This window comes from Tetrao urogallus, assembly GCF_951394365.1.
Source record: "Tetrao urogallus genome assembly, chromosome: 5".
Taxonomy (NCBI): domain Eukaryota; kingdom Metazoa; phylum Chordata; class Aves; order Galliformes; family Phasianidae; genus Tetrao; species Tetrao urogallus.
Genome location: NC_136818.1, coordinates 10,364,532 through 10,383,878, shown reverse-complemented (window position 1 = coordinate 10,383,878; position 19,347 = coordinate 10,364,532). Strand labels below are relative to the sequence as shown.

Sequence of the window (19,347 nt, the reverse complement as noted above, 5' to 3'; positions counted from 1 at the left end):
GGGCCTTTCTTTCCTTCTTCACACAGCACTGAGCCATTCCTCTTCATTCCTTGCTTATCTCTAGCTAGTTGTGCACTCTGTCTCTTTCCAAACTATGTAGGGTGCCCATCAGTGCAACAGTGCTCAGCAGAGATTGTGTCCCGTTTCCTCCTGTCCTCCATTCTGGTGGAAGTGGTGAGCCTGGTCACTTCCCTAGCGAGTGACACCACTGTCAAGGTGTTTGAGAAGATCTGGTGAGTTACACAGTCTACAGGAGTCTGTCTGGCACTGGAAGATGCTCATATGCTAGCCTCTATGCCCATGTCTCTATCTATCAGCCACCTTTGGTGCTCTTCTTTGCAGCTGCCATCGGAGCACTGCCTTCCTGCCCTATAAACCTGGTCAGAGTGCCAGCCCTCGCCCTGCAGCTGTCAGACACTTCATCCTGCTGGGACGCAACTTCCACCAGTGGCGCTGCAGCACGGAGCAGGGTGAGTACTGCCTTGTGACACTGGTTATGGTTGGCTAAAAGACCCTGCTCCTGGTACTCTTCAAGCTCCTATCCTGCACTATGGATGAAGTGATTATATTTGTACGCTACTTCTTCCCAGTACCTTGTCTAAAGCTTCCTGGGAAGAGTCTCTCGGTGAGTAGCACCCTGAGTTGACTTCTGGAAAAGCTGATGGGTGCTCTGACATTGTGACCTGTTAGCTTTGTCCTCCACAAGACAACCTACTCCTTTAATTGGTAGAAGTGTACTGAGCGAGCCTCTCCTTTGGGCAGAGCAGAGGACAGCTGTGCTTGCAGAAGTCACCAAAATGAGGCACTGCTCACTGCAAGTGCTCACAGCTCAGCATGACTGAGGCCTCTTTTCAGCTGGGACTAGCAATCCAGGTCCTTCCGTTTGGGGCGAGCATGTCACTAGAGCAAAAACATCTCTTTACCCATTGTCATCTGCTCACTTTTCATAGCCTTTTTCAGCAATTAGCAAAGACAGGCTGACCTGTCAGGATCTGGAATCCAGCATGGAATGTGCTCCCAGGTGCTCTGCCAATACCTTTCTGCTTCCTCTTGGCTAGGCACAGCAGAGCTGAGACAAGCTTGTCTGGAGCGTAGCTCTTTGAGGTGGGGAAAACGGGTCACCCTGCTGGGAAATTTTGAGCTGGTGGTGCGTGCTTGTGGTCCAAGTGATGTGTGCTGTTGCTATCCCTTCCTCTCCCACAACTACGCTGGGTCCCAGAAGGGGTAGCACTGGGCTTGGCTGATCTAGCACAGTTGGACTGTGCTCCTTCTGAGGAGCTGATGTTGTCTCTACCTTTAGACAGCAGCAGCGAGGAGGAGCAGCCAGTCCCACCTGCTCACAGGTTCAGATGTAAGTTCCTGTTCAGCATGGTGCTGCTGGAGCGATTGGCTTGAGCAACAGCTGCTTGGGCAAAGTGGCCAGGTTGCACAAGGCTCCAAGCTGGCTTGCAGGTGGTGATGCTGTGGCAGGACTCATTGTGCACATCCACAGTCAGGTCTCATGTGGTTGCTGTCGTGCTCTTCTAATGCCAGAAATGCATCATAGGAAACATATAGCTTGCAGAGGAGCTCTGCTCTTCTCTGCTCAGTTAAGCTTCACAATTGCATGCATGATGCTAACATCTGGGATTTGTTGTGGTATGGACAAGATTAAAGGTAGTGCTGGGACCATGCTATAAGTTAACTGGAAACATCAAAGAGCAGAACCAGGGTATGCTGAGTGATCACACCAGGTTGCCATGGCAGCATTGTTAATAAGTGTAAAAGTGAACAAAGGTCCCGAGAGGGGAGGCTTTGGGTTGTGATTGGAAAAATACCATTGTGTGGGCTGTGTTCAACTGTCCTTTGAGAGTGATGAGCTGAGCAGTATCATGACACAACACTGTGTCATTCTGGGATGAACTAGTATTGAGGGCAATAACTCTGGCTTCTTTCAGCTCACAAAGGGCTCCAGCGCTTCGAGGCCATGGAATTCAGCTCGGCAGAGAGAGGCTCTGACCCAAGCATTGTTGGGCGAGACCTGGCACCCCGACAGAGGTTCCTCTTCATGGAGATTGTTGACAAAAAGGTAACAGTGATGCCTTTGTGATACTGTCTCCTGAAAGCCACGCTGCTGTAGGCAGCTGACCTGCCCCAGGCAGAAGCCCTGTGCCACAGCAGAGCAGGGGGCTCCCTGCAGCTGTCTTGACTCCTCCTATTTCACCGTGGGCTGTAATTGCCCTTTCTCTTCCTATAGCAGTGGTCACATCAACCTTTTACTTGTGCTGCCAACTCAAGTGCTGCCACCTGCTGCTGGAACTATTAACAGGGTTGCAATAAATGAGCAGGTGTCACTAGCTCTGTTCCAGCCTTACTATCTGAAAGCAGCTGGAGCTCCAGCAATTCCCACCCAGAGCACCTGGGGCAGCCTGTCACCTTTTTCTAAGCAGATCCTTCAACCTTCCTCCCCCTCTTTTCTTTCTAGCTGACGCTTTATACCTACAATTGGTCCCCAGACCTGGGGGCCAACTTGAACTGCTCACTCATTCGTCTGCTGCAGTGGCAGAATGCCCGCTCCCACATTGTGCACTGCTTGATCAGCCAGAAGATGGGACTATTCCACCACCACTGCTTTATGGACCCACCGTGGCATGAGGACAGCAAGCAGGTAGGGCACCCTGCCAGACAGAGCAGTTCTTTTCGCATCAGGAGGAGTTCTGGCAGCTCTGGGGTCTAAGAAGGTTGTACTTTTGTGCTGGTTGGCAAGGCATCTTCAGGTGGTTATATGTCCAGCCAGAACGTGTCCTGACAGATTGCTGCTGTTGGCATTATTAGTGGCTGGAATACTTAGGGTGGAGGAGCCTGCGGAATGGGCTTCCTTTTGCATGCTAGAGTAATATTGTCCTCTGGACAGGTGGTGGAGAAGGCCAACAAATGTCTTGACCAAAATTGATGACCAAAATTGGATCCACTCTATTCTTGTGGATTCTTGCTCCATAACTAGCAGTAAAGAGTCTTTCGTGGCTGCTTCTGCTTTCTTAGGAGCCAAATCCTTTCCTGAACTCCACTTTGGAGGTGGATGCGCTGATCCGGAGCTCGTGTCCCCCACCTAGCAAGGAGCAAGGCCGGCTGAGCAGCTCTGCACGCAGCCTGCCATCTCTGCATTTCCATCCTGATGTGGTGCCCTTTGACGAAGCTCTGCGGGATGTGACCACTATCAAACGCATACCCCATGGTCCAGAGTTGGGACCTTTTGACCCTGTGGCTCGACATGGGGCCCAATTCCTGGAAATCAAAAGCATGGAGAGGAAAGGTAAAGCAAGAGGCATGCAGGGACTAGAGCCTAACTGCCTGATCATACTCCTGCTCCTGGAAAAGGAGTGAAAAAAGCAGAATGAGTTCTGGCAAAGGGGCAGTTGTCAGCTATTCCTGCCAGGATGCTGTGAAAGGATGGGTTATGGCCAGCATTGGGAGTGTAGAGGGTGGGGTGGGTGTGTATTAGAATGGCTGTGGCTTCATACATCTGTCTGTTCTCTTTCCTCTAGAATTGGAGAAGCAGATGAAGATAGAGAATCTCTTTGTGACCTGGCAGCAGAGATCAGCACAGTCAAACATGCCTATCAGTGTGAGTGCAGACTTGGGCCTTTGTACAGAGTGCTGGCAAAACCAGCATTCCTTTTGTAGGAGGGAGCATTGGAGCTCAGATTGGGATTCATGCTGGGGATGGCGTCTGGCTGTGGAGCAGTGCTCTCTGCTTGAAATTCTGGGCCTGCTGGCCTTTAGAGCTTTGCTAATGAGTCATTGCTGCCCAGAAAGGGCTGTAAAACAGAGTGGTTGCCTCTGAAGTTTAATTCCCACTTGAGCAGCAGGATGGTATTGCAAATAACTTGGTCCTGGTCCTGGTGAGGGATGTGTGCTTGTAACTGTGTTCTTGTGCTGTGCAGCTGTCAGACCTGGAGACCCTGAAGCAGTCCTCACGCCTTGTTCACTACTGTGCTACCCCACTGCTCTTCGACCCAGCCTTCCGGCAGCAGATCCAGACTGACCAGCAGGGCAAGGTAGAGGGGAAGGTGAGTGTTAGCAGAAGCCAGCTGGGTTTGACTTTTGTGTGCTGGAAAAAGGGATGACTTCGCTTTTTTTTTTTTTTTTTTTTTCCCCCAAGATAGTTCTGCTTTGAGCCAACCCCTGCATTATGGGATGAATTTGCAACCTTAGAACAGGGCATCCACCATGGTGAAGATGGAGACTGAGAAAAAAATTGGGTCCTCAAAGCCTTCTTTGTGCAGTCATACCATCCCTGGGAAGAATGACTTCCCTTTGCTACCCAGGGAATCCAGAGGTAGAGTCTAGCAAAGCCATCAGCACGCTGTCTGTTGGGAAGCTAAACCTCTCTCTATACGTTCAGTAGCCAGACCTGGTAAAATTTGTCCAGACCCAGCAAATAGCTGGAACAATTGAAAACAAACTTCCTGAATCCTGAGCAGGTTGCAGCCTGACAGAGTCTAACCTGTGCAGATGTCATACCGGCTGTTCGTGGTCTGTGTGTGTGTCAGAAGGGAAGAAAAGACTGTGGTAATTTATCTAAATGTCAGAAGGATTCTGACTGTCTTTAAACAGAGGCTGCTGCAGAAATTGAGCGCTCATGAGGGAATGGAAAACTATCATCACAAAATGAAAACTTCACTTTGTTTTTAGGAACAAAACAAAATGAAAACTGGCCATTCAATTTAAAGAGCCTGGGAGCAGGGCACTGAGGTTGTGTATTGGGTTCAATATCACCAGAAAATGTATCTCAGTACAAACGAGATGCCAAGCTTTGAGACACCCCATAGTGGTTCAGATTGATCAGAACAGGAAAAGACTGTGCAGAGCTCAGAGACAGCCTTGAGCAACCTGTGAAGTGAGTGGTGCTGTGGGAGCAGGACCTGGTTTCCAGGAAGGCAGAGCATCATGGGGATAGGAGTTTGAATTTCTCCCATATGGAACATTGACTGCGGAGCCTGTAGGAGCAAAGCAGGCAGCCCAGTGGATTTCTGCAGTTCATGGACAGCTTCATGCAAAAGGCAAACCATTTAGAATACATTAGAAAGGCGTGCTAATATTATGGGTATTCGTACACCTTTCTAAAATGGATCCAAATACTTATGGATGAATGTCTTCATGTGGGCAAGTGTGAGTCCAGCATCTCATAGCAAAGGCACTGAACTGCAGGGACTCAGAGAAGGTAAGGTCAGAGAGTAGCTGGAGAAAGCCTAATAAAGAAAACAAAGGGACTGTTTGTAGGGTAGCTAAATGAAAAGGCAGATAGAAACACGTGAGAGCATCCACCTGCTCAAAGGAGAGAAATCAAGAAGAGAAAGCTTAGAGTCTCACAGCACAAAGACAAGGAGCCTTGTCAAATTCAAATACATCAGAAGGAGGGCTGAAAATGGTGAAAAGAAAATATTATTCATGTAATGTTACTAAACTACTAAGCCAGTAATAAAACCCGAGATGTCGGAAGGATTCATAAGAGGACCAGATTCTTACATGGCAACAGGAGCTGAGCACCACTGAGCTTTGTGAACCAGTTGTGAGCTATCAAGACTATGATAGCCGTTCTGGGGAGGAGATGAGAGTTACCCTTTCTGCAGTGTACTTCTTCCAATAGTTTGTTCCGGTGCTGCTAGGTCAGTCAAGGGCTGAGTGAATACTGGATCTGGCATTGCTGCATGTACCATAGGTTGGCTGTTACTGCTTTGTGGCAGAGAGAAGTCTGTCTTCTGTTCATCATTCTGGTGCTGTCCCATTGAGCATCCCCTCTCACAGCAACTCTCCTTAGGAAATTCTTTTTTCTTCCAGAAGCGCCACCGCTCAAATGATTCTGCAGCATCAGGGAGAGACCGCAGCCACAGCTGTGACTCGACGGAATCACTGCCCTGCAAGCTGAAGGAGGAGCCTTGGCTGCAAGAGATGTGCAATGCCTTCTTGCAGCAATACATCCAGTACCTGCAGAGCATGGGCTTCATTCTGGTCCAGGTGCGGCCGCCCTCACCTACCACTCGCAGGTCAGTGATGTTCTGGGAATCTTGGAAATGAGGAAGGGCTGACATGGAGCTCTGCTCTGGCTTGGCACAACAGGAGATGCTGGCTGCCCTGCTCAAGGCTCTCTCTTGTTGCTTACAGTAGCACAAGTCGGATCCGAGCTCTGGCAGCAATGGGTGTGGAGGGGAGAGGATCCTTTTCCTATACAAAGCCAAAAGCAGAGGGGAGTCCAAAGGTGAGTGCTTATGCTGTTAAAGAAGTGAAACTGGGATGGAAGTCAGGCTGTGGGCAGAAGTAGGGCAGTTCTGGTTCCTTTTGAATCAATTTTTCACAGAAGGGATGTGAGAGAGCAGAGACTGGTGTGCAGACAGGCTGAGCAGGCTGTGGTTCTTCATTTGTAAAGAAGGCAATGAGGGAGGGACAGGACAGAACTCTACCAAATCACAGCCAGATGGGAGAGGGATTGACTCACTGCTGTCATTTTCATTACCAAATGAGAGTATCAAGAGCAGGTCCCAAAGCAAAAGGAGTCTTTCTTAATGCAGCAAGCAGGTAACAGCGATCTTTGTCACTGTTTTGTGAAAGCTAAGAGCTTATATGGGTTTGAGAGAGAATAACCTGGAAGAGGAATCCATCAGAATTGCTAGGTAGGCAGAAACCACCTGTTGTTCATGAAACCCAGGGAGGATGGAAGCATAACATTTGCTGACCCTGTTCTCACCCTTTTCTGGTACCTGCTTATGGGTGAAGCTGGTACAGGACTGTGGGCAAGACAACAACTTGCAGTTAAAACAAGAGGAGAGCAATCCACTGAAACAGCTTAACAGCAGGCTAGTGATTTTCCTGGCAGCTAAGCTGTAAATCCCAGCTGGTTGCCTTTGATATCTGCTCTGTTGGGCAGCTGTGATGATCTGGGAAATACTGAGCAGAGAGGTGGGAGTCGGGTGCTGTGGGCAGCATTACCCCTCAGCTCACTGTGCCCTCTTCTGGAGACATCCTGCCCTGAGCAGGCAGGAGGTGAAAGCAGCAGCATCTCTGGCATGCTCTCTGAAAGGCTGCTTATTAGCTTTATTAGAATTGTTTTCATTCTCTAGCATGTCTGCTCCTTTACTACCAGTGAATCTGCTCAGTTGATAGTTATTCTTCTTCCACCTCTGCCACAGAACATCTTGGCAGCTTTGCATGCTGGTGTGCAGGCTGCTCTTTTGTGCAGAGAGCTTCTCCAGCTTTATCCTTCTCTTCCCAGAGCACAAGCCCTGCTGTTGCCATCTATCATCTGCAGAGAGCTCTTCCAGGTGGGATTGTGCTGATGGAGTTGGCCTTCCAGGTGAGAGAGAAAAAGAAACAAAATACAGCAGTCGGAGGGAGTTTGGGACAGACTTACGAGGACACAGTGTGAGTGAGGAGTGTGGCAGGAGCATGCAACTCTGTCTGCCTCTTCCACAGTACTGCAGTTCTGTAGGGGCAGTTCTGTGGGACCAAGAGTAGTCAGCTTTGCCTGGAAGGGAACAAATACAACGTGCAAGGCTTAGCACCAGGTGGGACACGCTGTGCTCAGCCATATATTGGCTGGTTTGTCCCAAGGTCTGCTTTGCTCAGACACAAGAGGAGACAAAAGAAGGGAGCAAGAATACCAGGGGCCTAGCCCAGCAGATGAATTGACAAGTGTGAAGTGCAGCCAGCCTTGTATGGGCTCTTCTTCCTTGGAGAGGCCCATGCTGTACTCAATGTGCTCTTTCCTCTAGGGCTATTACTTCTGTGTGAAGCAGTATGCGTTGGAGTGCTCACGGATCCCCATGGGCCAGTCTGTGAACTCTCAGGTAATGGCTTTGTACAGCTGGTGCTCCTTGTGGCTAGGTGCTGCTATGGGAGAGGCAGAAATCTGTAGGATAGAGTAAGCATTTCATGTGCAGCAAGTTGTGGAATGCTTTGCTCTCTCCTGGTAAAGAAAAGTTTGCGGAGTCTTCTGCAGTCACACGTTCTACATAGCATGTTGCTTCAGCAGAAGGGAGTGCAGTGAGAGGAGGTAGAAGATTTTAGAAGAGGATGACTCTTGTTCTTTGGAGACAACACACTGGGGAAGAACAGGAGGAACACAAATCATTTTTGGCAAAAATGACTGCTCTGGGAAAAGTCAGTATATCGAAACCGAAAGTTCTCTGCTTCCACTGAATGAAAGGGAAGCAGAATGGTAACAGGGATCTGTGAATGTAGCTGGCTGCTTTTTGCTAGTGAAGGTAATTTTCTGCACTGCATGTCCTGGTTCTTGATACCGCTGTGTCTTGTGGAGCAGGCACCACGGAGCTGCCTGCTCCCTTCTCTTTTGGTGTGTCAATATCTCCTGCCTGTCCCAGGGCACTGGATGGGTGCTTAGAAAGGCTGGATGACCCCAGCCTGCCTGAGGCAGGAGGGGCATGTGACCATGTTGTCCTTTCCAAGATGGCTGCATAGCAGAGCTGCATCTTACATGAACTGTTCTTGGCATATATAAGCTTAAAACCTGCCTGGACTTTGCTGCAATCCCTGAGGGTTTGCTGGACCTTTCCTGGGAAGTCTGTGTTGCATAGGGCAGGTTACCAGGCTGCAGCTGGCATTGCAGGGAGCGCCCAGGCTCTCTGGCTGACCTGGGAGGGCACAGCACTGGGAGCATTGGGCTTGTTGCAGACCTCTGGCCAGCCTTCCCTCATGCTGAAACCAGCCCGCAGTTCCCTCAGACAGGGCAGTTGGGCTCCTCCACCTTCTCCCTCTGCTTATCCCACCCTTTGCCTCTGTAAGATGAGCAGGGGCAGGAACTGGGTTGCACAGTGCCTTGTCCTTCTTCCCACTGGCTGTGCATCTCTCTCCATCAGGGCACTCTTACAGCCAGAGTTCGCAGCAAGAGCTGCATGGGACACAGCTCCATCTCTGAGTCTGCGGTATGTCTTCTCTTCCTGCTGCCATGCTGGGCACAGCAGGACCTGCCAGTGCAGGGCTGAGCCTCCCACTGGCTGTGCTTTTACCCCTCCTGCTCCAGCCACCAGCCTCCTGTGCCAGTGGCTGCTGTATGTGCTTCAGTGGCCAGCACAGCTTGGGAGGAGGATGGGATGGGCCTTGGGTCCTTGCATGCAGGCAGTGCTGTGTGTTCCTTGCTCTTTGCCCTGCCTTTCTGGGGCAGAGTTATAAGCTCCTCTCCAGACTGATCCTGGATGTGCAGTTGCCCTCTGCCTCATGGCAGTGGTAACACAGGGGGGTGCAGAGAGCAGACTGTTCTCGTGTCAACACCTCCTGCCTGCTGGTGTTCCCTGCTTATTCTGTCCTTAAACCAAGGGATTATGGTGTGGCTCAGCTGCCCAAAGAGGTCATAGAGCTTAAAGACCTTATGATGGCACTGTGAGCTCCTAGCACAAGGGCAAGGCTGAAACTTTCACCAACACTGTCCCCTGTCACCAGCTGCCCCTGTGTGAGCGTGGCTGTCTGTGTGCAGGCTGATGCTGCCCTGGATGACCAGTACGCTGAGTAGAGGTGACAGCCAAATACTGGTGAGGCCTTCTCTCAAGCTCTTTGACACCTCAGCCACCAGATCATCCAGCTTCCCAGCAGCTAGGCTTGGCTTCTGTTACTGAGTACAGGGCTTTAGAAGCTCTATTGTTGCCCATCTCCGACAACCACTTGCATGGGTTCCTGTGCTGCCTCTTGCTCCCAGGGGATACTCAGTAAGTCAGTCCTTACGGGTAGATCCAGAACTCACTGGGGCTCCAGCCTCAGTGTATCCTTTACCTGCTCAAGAACTGGGCCGTGCAGAGCAGCGCTCAAATGGAAGGAGGATCATAGAATTGTTAGGGTTGGAATGGACCCTGGAAGGTTGTCTAATCTAACTCCCCTCTAATAAGCAGGGACATCTGCAGTTCAATCATGTTGCTCAGAGACCCATCCATGACCTTGAATGTCTCCAGGGATGGGGATGTGTCCTGCTTCACGTCCACATGGCTTTCAGCTTAAGGGAGGATGTATGTTATGCCAAAAAGGAGGCAGTGCCAATCGGTTTGTGCTGCTGCTGGAGACCTGCAGCAGCAAGGTCATATGTGGAAGGTGCCACCAAGCTGGATCCCTTGGGGCCCTCAGGAATCAGGTCTGCAAGTCTGCTATTTGCACTGTGCACATAGCTTCTGGGCTGCATCCTGCTGTGGTGTCAGGGCAGGGGTGGCCATGCTGGTTCTGCCATGCCTTGCTGTCAGCAAGGCTCTGCAGAAGGCTGTGAGGTGCCTGGTAACTCACCTGCTTTCATTCCTTCTCCTTCTACAGCTCTCCATGCTCTTTACAGAGGAATGTGACAAGGTGCGGGACCTCATGCATGTGCATTCATTCAGCTATGACTTCCACTTGCGGATAGTCCACCAATATCTGCTGGGCTCCCACATGACGCTCCGCCAGGGGTACCATCTCACCAGCTTCCTGGAGGACTTCATTGCCCATCACACTGACATCCCCAAATTTGGTCGCAACCATGTTTTCCAAGGTGAGTAGCCAGCGTGTGATCACTTGGGGATTGATCATCAGCCCATATGTTGGCAAAAGATTTCCACGTGCTTTATGAACACATCTGATTCAGTGAGTGGCAGGAAGAGGGTGACACGGCGCCCACTGTAGGAAAGTCATTAATGCTCTGTTGTGGAAGGGAGGCTCACTGCTTTAGAGCTGTATCCCACAGAGTAGTTTGTAGGACAGTGTTCTGCCTTCCTGTGACAGCAATGTGTCTTTCCCCACTAGGCATGCTGGCCCTGCCCACCAACATGATCACTGCACACCAGCTGTACAACTACATTGCTGACCATGCCAACACCTACCACATGAAGCCGCTGCGCATGGCCCGGCCAGCTACTGGCACTGACAACAAGAAGGGGACTCCAGGCACAGAGCAGAATGAATATGCACTGGTCTCTATTTGGAACAGGTAAGTGCCTCTGCTCCAAGTTCCTGGAGCTGCCTGAGGTTGACCAGTGCCACCTGAGAGCTGAGGAGATTGCCCTAAGGTGCCAACAAGGCTGTCTCTGTCCTACATAGTGCCAGGCAGCAGTGCTGCTGAGCTGTTTGGAAATCATGCCCAGCAGAGGTGGTGTATATGGGTGTTTGCGTGTGTGTGTGCACTTGCCTCGCTTCCCATAACATTTCTGAGGAATCCTATGGTGTTGAATCCCACACAGCCAGCGATTTCACAGTACCAAGAGCTCTGTGAGAACAAAGTGAGGTCCCCTTCTTACAAATTTGCTTTTCCTCCCAGCTCAGGCTCCTACAAAGACTCAGAAGGTCTGCGTCACCATGATGATTTTGATGTGTCCCTTCTGGTGTGTCACAGCGCAGCACCATTTGAGGAGCAGAGTGAAGCAGAGAGGCGCATGCTCCGGTGAGAGCTGATGGCCTTAGAGCCATATCACCAAAGCTCCCTAACTGGGGAGGAGGGCACTGGGAGGGTGGGCTTTGTCTGGTACATCACAGACAGGTGTGGTGCTGCCTAGGGAGGTTCCTTGCAGAGGACTGGGCAGTGCGCTGTTTGTCCTCTAGGCACAGAAACGCCCTTATAGCCTGACAAAGTGCCCCACGGTTCCTGTGCAGCCCAGCTGAGAAAGGAGCAGTCCTTCCCTTGGTGACAATGTCGTCTTGCTCACAGGTTGCGTTTCTACGTGATCATGACCAGCCAGAGGGAGCTATTCCCCCGGCTCACAGCTGATATGCGACGCTTCAAGAAGCTGCCACACTTGCAGCGAGAAGTGCTGGAGCCTGTGGTGGGCCCGGCAGCGTGGGAAGCAGCAGAGCCAGAGCCGAGCCTGGGGCGGCCACAGCCGGTGGAGCGGGAGCTGTGGCAGGACATGGAGGACAGCAGCGAGTTCTATGCTGGGGGCAAACAAGTCCAAGTGGGGCCCGGACTCTTCTACACCTCACCGCTCTTCCCCTTGCTGGCCTCCGAAGTGGCCTCGGCCCAGAAGCAGCTCAGCAGCATGGTGCAGCTGGCCAAGTGCCACTGCCGCAGGGACAACCTCTGGAAGCGCCTCTTCCTTCTGGAGCCTCTGGCTTCTGACAAGTTGAAGTTGGGCAAGTTGTCGCTGGTGGAGCTGGAGGAGCTGCTTGATGCTGTGCATGGGAAATCCATTGCGGATGTGGACCCGCAGCTGGTGAGTAGCAGGGCTGTGGTCATGGTGTCCTGCTCTGGGGAGGGACTGGGTCCTGCAGGATGCAATTCCTGTTGGGTGGGAAGGCAGAGGCAAGAGTATGTCCTCTAGCTGGCAGGAGAAAGAGGAGGCTGCACAGATCCGTCTATGGGGAGTTACTGGCCCTGGGTCAGTGTGCCTCACTGGGCTTTGAGAGATGCATTTTTTTTGGATCTGACTGCTGCTGTCACATCTGTGTCTGCTGGTGTCCCCGTTTCTTAGCCTGTCTCTGTACCCACAGGGATGCTTCCTCACCATGACAGTCTCCTGGTACCAGAGCCTTATCAAAGTGCTGTTGAGCCGCTTTCCCCAGAGCTGTCGGCACTTCCACAATGCTGAAACTGGCACCCAGTACCTGGTAAGACCCAGCCCCTTGCCCACCTGCAGCTGTCTCCCCTTCCTAGGGTCCCTGCCTGCTGTGGCTTCCTACTGTGTGAGCCTCATGGTGCTGTCAGGACAACTGGGTGCTGTCAAGCTGCCCTCTGCTGTTGCCGGTGCAGTGCAAGGTGTGTGCTCTTGTGGCACAGCAGTGTCTGCCTCCCTGCCCCTAAACAGTCTCTTCTTTCCCCACAAAGTGTGATGCCAAGTGTGTCGCTGCGGTTTGGCAGTGCAACCTGTGAGCCAAGCAGACTTGTACCTCCAGTGTGTCAGGCCACTCATCCTGCATGTCAACATGTCCCCGGCTGGGTGTTCATAACCCTGCCTGGGGGTTGTGCTGTCTCCTTTTGAATGTGTGCTGTGGCTCTCTTGACAGGTTGTGCTCAACCAGAAGTTCACAGATTGCTTCGTTCTTGTGTTTCTGGATTCTCATTCAGGAAAAACGGTAAGAACTTGAGAATGTGAGAGCAGCTATACAGGGGTACATCCAGCAGTGGCCAAAAGCAAGTGCACTGTGCGGAGAACAAGTCAAGAAGCTTGTGACCCCTGTTCCAAATAGTGTCCCAACATATGTCTAGCTGTGCTAAATTGCCACAACCTTTGTATTTAATACCTTCAGCTTTATTTCTTCTGGTCGATTTGTAGAACCCATGATTTGCTCTGACTTGCAGCTGCATTATGCCATTACAGCCTGGCTAAAGAGCTGCCCTCCTTGGCTTGTTCTTTTTTGGACCTACTTCTGCTCTTCTTATCTGATGCCCCTTTGTTCTTATATTGGAGAAGAGTGAGCAGTTGATCCCCTTTTCTTCCACAGGGTTGCTTTCAGATCATGCTCACAGTTGTCTCTATCTTGTGCATTCAGTCCAGCACCAGAGCACGCGTTGCTCCAGTGTTTGTGTTTGTCTCATTAGTGCCACCTTGTGATCATTGATAAGCCCAGACCACCTCCCTCCTCTCTCGCCATGAACTCATGACAGAAATCCTAACTTTGTATTTTGCATTTAGCATTCATCCCTTTCCTGTGGCCTCTCAGAATTCCTTTGGGCTCTTTTTTTTTTTTTTTTTTTTTTTTTTTTTTTTTTTTTTTTTATTAGTCCTCAAATTTTATCAGTGTGCTCCTCTTTTTTGTGCCATGCTCATTAAAGTACAAATCAATGCGAGTCCCTAAACCTGTCCTGGAGGAACTCCGTTTGTGATCTCTCTCCAGCCCGCTGCTTCCCTGTTCAGCATTGCCATCTTCACCTTATTTTTGCAATCATTCGTGTCTTCAGCTTACCTAAATTTCCCGTGTGGTGCTACATCCCTGAAGCTTCCTGAATCTTTCCGAAGTTCAGATAAGATGCACCATGATTCCTTTGTCTAGAAATATTACCTTATCAAAGAAGAACTCCAGCATTAGCACATCACTTCTGTAAAACAGAAATGTGTTTACCTTATGGTTCTTGCTCTAATGCCTTGTCTGCAGTTGGAGTTAGGCTCACAAATCACTTTCTCTTATGTCTTTGGTGGTGGCAGTGCATTTGCTGTTTTGCACAGCTCCTCTCGGGGCTTTACAGGTGTGTTAGGAGACCCTGGCTACTGAATGAGCTGTGTTTTGGCTCTGGAGAGCATCAAAGTCCTGAGTCCTGCCTCCACAATGCTGATCTGAATGCAGAGTTGCTCACGTTTTTCTTCCTCGTTGGTTCCTGCAACTTTCCCTTCCACACTCAGCACCCCTCTGCCCCCACCCTGCCTGCTTCGTAGTTACTAATGAGAATGGAGCAGCTAGCATTTATTTTTAGGATTGCAGTTATTACATTTAATCTCCTCCCTTTCCCTATTTGTTCCACTCCTACTCTTTGCCTTTGAAGAAGAAATTTCCCTCTCATTTCCCTGGAACCCCTTATTACCGTGGAGGCAGCAGGATCCCCTCACTCCCAAGGCAGCTGCTGCTGGGGTTGGCAGAACTGCAGATGCATGGGGGCTGGTACAGAGTGAGCATGTCCTTATTGCCTCATTTTCCCCCCACAAAAATCGGGAGGAGGCTTCAACTAAGCACCAGTGTAGTGCTGCTGGCGTTTTGGGATTTCTCCCAGCACCTGCCTGATGCTGCCAAGCAGGTGCCTACGCAGTTGAGCTTGGGGGCTGTTCACTTCCATCCTGTGCCCTAACCTGCTTCTTCCTCTTGGCAGAGCCTCACCGTGGTTTTCCGAGAGCCATTCCCTGTGCAGCCCCAGAACAGTGAGAGCCCTCTGCCGCAGCTCGTGTCCACGTATCACCACCTGGAGTCAGTTATCAACACTGCCTGCTTCAACCTCTGGACAGGACTGCTCTAGCATTGCCACCACCTCCTCCTGCAGGAATACACACTGCACCTGTGCACATTTGTGCTGTGGGCGATGACGGAGAGGAACAGGCTGTGGGACCTGTTCACAGCACTGCTGGCAGCACGCACGCCACCAATGTGATGAGCCTGGGGTTGGGTGAGGGCAGCCCTGCTGCTCCCCTTGGGCTCCAGCCTACCTGCACCTCCCCTGGTCATTGGCTGGCTGCTGTGACCCTGGGGATGGGTTTTAGTGGGTTTGAATGGTCTGTAAAGGCCATGGACAGGGGGTTGGCTGTTGTAGCCTGGCTGAAACAGAGCAGCTCTTGGGGATGTTGACTTCAGCACCTGCAGTGAGTTCTGTCCGATAAGGAAATGGAGGTGCAGGGCGGTGGCACGGTGCCTTCAAGAGGAAACTTCTGCACCTTTAGGCAGGGGCTGCCTGCTTCCAGCCCTTTGCTCTCAATAGGAGAGCACTGAATGGGATAGGAAGGGTGAATGGACATGGGGAAGGTTTTGTGGAGGTGTACATTAATGATGATACATTAAAGCCATGGATATATTTGTGAAATAAAATCGAATCAGCTCCCCACTCCTGTGCCACAGGTCAGGATGGGGAAAGCCTCTTCAGGGCAGCACAGGCACCCGTTCCCCATTGGGCTCTCCCTGGAGCAGGGCAGGCTTGAGTTTGCACTGAGTCTCCTCCTCACTCAGAGCAGGAGCAGCCTGCACGAGGCCTACCTGCTCCTTTTCGCCCAGCTGTTGCGGGCATTTGCCAGCAGCTTTGGGAACAGCACAGAAAGAGGTAGGCAGAGTGGTGAAGTCCAGAACCTGCAGCTCCAGGCACCAGCTGGACTCTGGAAAACTCACTCCCTTCCTGCGGAGTGAATGCTTCCTCAGCACTGAGGACTGGAAGTCTCATCCCAGATCTGCAGCCCAGAGGTGAAGATGCTTCTATGACCTTGATGTCATCCTGTCATCTCTAGGGCTGCCCCAGCATCCCTGAACAGAAGACACACACTCTCATGTTAGGCTCATTGGTTTGACATTTATTCCAGTGCTTTCCTTGTTTTACTCTGTTGCTTTTCTGGGCACACCACGTTTCATGCCTTTGCTCTCCCAGTATGAGCGCAGCCAGCCAAGACCTTCTATTGTGTCTCCTGCATGGTAGATGAAGGATTGTGCTGGCAAACCTAGCCAAACTACAGCAGCTTCTGCTCTTGTTTCCAGGTAGGGACCCCACTGCCTACCACCCCCAGTCACACCTATCTTTGAACAGTCCTGGAGGACCAGTCCATGCTGGGATCTGCTTGGGGGGGTTCAGAGCACACAGCCTCACTCACCTTTTGGTGCGTACTCACAGCCCACATAGCCAGTGTAGCCAAGGGACTCCAGGAGCTTGAAGATGTAAGGGAAGTTCAGCTCCCCAGGGCTGTCGGGCTCGTGCCGCTCTGGCACCTGTGCGATCTGGATATGACCTGGGGGAGATGGGAGGCTGTGCCCTAGGCAGCCCTGCCTGCAGCCAGGATGGGGGGACCTGAGAGCATCCCTTATCCCCATCTTCAGGTCATGAGACACAGAGAAGCCAGGTCAGACAGAAGGCATTACCAATGAGTGGGAGGTATGTCTCTAGGTTATGTGACAGATTCCCATCCATGATCTGGCAGTGAAAGAGGTCCTAAGAAGAGAAAATTCAAGAGAATCGTTGCAGCTGTTCGGTGGAGGATGGCTGTGCCACACTTCCTGCCTCTCTCTATGTCCTCAGAAGAAGACAATGAGTTCACAGCCTCTAGGCCCATGCCTGCTGCCCTCCAACTGCTGTGCTGTGCACTCAGGGCTGCACTCACCAACTGCAGCCTCAGGTTGGGCCGTCCCACCTTCTCCAGGATGGCTGCAGCTGAGGGTGCAAGAAATAAGAGCTGGTTAATGCCAGACTAAAGTTTTCAGGGTTTCTTCAGTGTCAACCTTCTGCCTCTATGCTCAGACAGCAGCCAGGGCTGCCTCTTCCCCCATGCAGGAGCCTTTGGGAGAGCTGTACCTTGGTGTGGGGTATTCAGGAAGTAGCGTGGGTCAGTGATACGGCTGTTAATCGGCTCCACCAGCCCCACCATGTCCTCCTGTCACACAGTAATGTCCCCTCAGCAGCACGGCCTCCACATGCTGTTAGTGGCGACTCTCCATCCTCAGAGCTATTCCCACAGAGGACCCACTCCCCCATTACCTGGGCCAGGACATCAGCAGCATGCCTGAGGTTCTCAATGAAGGTGGCCTCCATCTCACCTGCCACTGCTGCTCGCTCCGCACCCTGCGGCACCCGCCCGGCCATCAGGTGGATCCTGTGGGCACGCAGAGCTCAGCTCCATCCCCAGGCCAGGGGTGGGGGCTGACACAACTGCTCTGCAGGCACAGAGACAGTGCCTGGCATGGGCCATGACAGGCTGCACACAGGGTGCAACAATGGGGCTGGAAAAGGAGTCTTAGGGAACTGCTGGGTGGAGGAGCAATGAGAAGTCAAGCAATCTTCAGCATTGCTGTTAATGCAGAAAAGAAGCAGACTCAGACAGGTGTGGGTCTGAGTGCGGGACCTTGGTCTATGCTGCTGAGGAAAGCTGCTGAGGAAAGTAACGATGCAAAGTGAATGGGACACTGGTTTTCTTGAGCGGGTTGCGTCACTACTTTCATCTCTTACACGCCTACAGCACGTGGCCCTCAACAAAGCAACCGCGGTGGTGACACGGGGGAAACGGCTGGTACAGGTGGGGAGAAGGAAAGCTGCGAGGGGAACGCCGCGCGGAGCCGAGGACAAGAGCCTCGGGGCGGACCCACGGGGACGGAGCAGCTTCGCGCCGCGCACAGCACGCGGCAGTCCGGCACGGCGCGGGGCGCTGCAGGCAGGGGCGCGCGGGGCGAAGGGCGAGGCGGGGCACGGAGCTCGGCGTGCCGCTGCGGGGCAAGTCAGCCGAAGCCCCGGCTCCGAGAGGGACGTCGCCGGGGCTCTGCCTCGCACCTACCTGGGGCAGCCCACGGCACGGGCGTACCGCACGGCATCGGCCAGACCCTGCCGGAAGGCGTCCTGCCGCCCGGGCACGGCGCCCAGCCCCATCTCGCCCCGCTCCCCGTCCCCGGGCGGGGTGTTGAGGAGCACGACCCGCAGCCCCGCCCGCTCGGCGGCGGCGTGCAGCGCTGGGGCCGGGCAGCCCTCGGGCCAGGCCGCCTCCACCGCCTCGAACCCGGCGCGCGCCGCCGCCTCCAGCCGGGCCGGTAGAGCCGGCAGCTCCGGGAAGAGCCACGACAGGTTGGCCGAGAAGCGCAGCGCCATGGCGGGCGGGCAGGCGGGGCTATGCAAAGCGAGAGCGAATATGGAGGGAGGAGCGTGGCCTCGCTTGCCGTGGGCGGGGTACGGAGATACGGAATAGCAGCGCCGCCATCTCGCAGTGCCGCTGTGAAGGCGGGCTGCGCGTGGGTCTGTGGGGCTGAGGGTGCTGCAGGGCGGCGTGCTGGGTGAGCACGGCACAGAACAGCACGGCACAGAACAGCACGGCACAGAACAGCACGGCACAGAACAGCACGGCACAGAACAGCACGGCGCGGCACGGCACGGCACGCCGCCTCCCGGGGTGCGGTGTTTCTGCCAGGTGTTGGTCTGACACACGCCTCGTGCTGTGTTAATTGGTTTCCTGGGGAGCTTGTCTGCACCGGGGCCTCGTTATGCAAGGTGCGCTCGCTTCCTGTCCCACGCGGTGCATATTTTACCATGTTTTACCTCCACCAGCTCTGCGGAGCTGGGCGGGAGCATGACCTCTCTCTGCCGAGTCATAACCGGGACCCGTCCCTGGACTTTGTCCGGGCACCGAGGGGTTATGTGGTTGTGCAGTGCCCCAGCAGCACGCTGACGTGCCTGCACCAGCTTCCTTGCCAGGAAGAGGCAGCAGAACAGCCCTAGCTGCACTCGTGACGTCCCAGGGCTGTGCTTTCCTGCGAGCATTCGTCCCGGTGTGGCCCCACAGCAGGTGTTGGGGTCAGGGCAGTACGGGCCAAGGGGAAAGCAGCAGCGAAACGATCCATTACAGAGTCTCAACTCAATTAAGGCTATTGATTAATCAATTAGAAGAAGCTCAACTCAACTTCTCAGCAATAATCAGAACTGTCCCCTGTGATAGACAGCTGTGCCAGGGTACAGGGCTGCAGTGTGTGTCCCCGGAGTGCATCACCAGTGTGTGCACACAGTGCAAGCTGGCTCTGTGCTCCGTGGGGCTGAAGGAGCTCCTGTCGGGCTGCCCTACAGCCACATCTGGATCCCGAGAGGTGGAGATGTGAGCAGGAGAGGTGGGCGTTTATGAGCTCTTGCACCGAGCCTGCCCTGTGAGCGGCGAGCGCATCTGTTGAGCTCTACAAATTAATGGGTCCTTTCTATCTCTGGTAATGTATTTCATTGATTTTCCCTTGTTATAACTGCAGTTCCTGCATTGCAGTCTGGTGTTT

General features: G+C 52.8%; 2 protein-coding genes across 2 annotated transcripts in view; one reads left to right on the top strand and one right to left on the bottom strand.

The window, feature by feature from the left end:
* Nucleotides 1-14,878, top strand: part of SZT2 (SZT2 subunit of KICSTOR complex) — a gene marked incomplete at both ends in the record, with an annotated part of 53,542 nt that extends 38,664 nt beyond the window's left edge. Inside the window, 19 exons of the mRNA XM_079536229.1 lie at nucleotides 101-233; nucleotides 343-470; nucleotides 1,938-2,068; nucleotides 2,465-2,647; nucleotides 3,025-3,292; nucleotides 3,525-3,604; nucleotides 3,924-4,049; nucleotides 5,821-6,026; nucleotides 6,148-6,238; nucleotides 7,250-7,330; nucleotides 7,749-7,823; nucleotides 10,285-10,498; nucleotides 10,750-10,933; nucleotides 11,261-11,383; nucleotides 11,648-11,759; nucleotides 11,844-12,149; nucleotides 12,427-12,543; nucleotides 12,940-13,008; nucleotides 14,735-14,878. Of these exons, the coding sequence (XP_079392355.1) occupies nucleotides 101-233; nucleotides 343-470; nucleotides 1,938-2,068; nucleotides 2,465-2,647; nucleotides 3,025-3,292; nucleotides 3,525-3,604; nucleotides 3,924-4,049; nucleotides 5,821-6,026; nucleotides 6,148-6,238; nucleotides 7,250-7,330; nucleotides 7,749-7,823; nucleotides 10,285-10,498; nucleotides 10,750-10,933; nucleotides 11,261-11,383; nucleotides 11,648-11,759; nucleotides 11,844-12,149; nucleotides 12,427-12,543; nucleotides 12,940-13,008; nucleotides 14,735-14,878 (2,771 nt within the window). The remainder of the gene's footprint in view (nucleotides 1-100; nucleotides 234-342; nucleotides 471-1,937; nucleotides 2,069-2,464; nucleotides 2,648-3,024; nucleotides 3,293-3,524; nucleotides 3,605-3,923; nucleotides 4,050-5,820; nucleotides 6,027-6,147; nucleotides 6,239-7,249; nucleotides 7,331-7,748; nucleotides 7,824-10,284; nucleotides 10,499-10,749; nucleotides 10,934-11,260; nucleotides 11,384-11,647; nucleotides 11,760-11,843; nucleotides 12,150-12,426; nucleotides 12,544-12,939; nucleotides 13,009-14,734) is intronic.
* A 1,058-nt stretch (nucleotides 14,879-15,936) lies between these two features.
* HYI (hydroxypyruvate isomerase (putative)) lies at nucleotides 15,937-18,184 on the bottom strand (the record flags this gene model as incomplete). The annotated part of the gene is made up of 7 exons (XM_079536213.1): nucleotides 15,937-16,025; nucleotides 16,209-16,343; nucleotides 16,474-16,543; nucleotides 16,713-16,762; nucleotides 16,904-16,982; nucleotides 17,087-17,201; nucleotides 17,877-18,184. 7 exons carry the CDS (start codon nucleotides 18,182-18,184, stop codon nucleotides 15,937-15,939), a joined length of 846 nt encoding a protein of 281 aa, XP_079392339.1.
* Nucleotides 18,185-19,347: the final 1,163 nt, after the last annotated feature.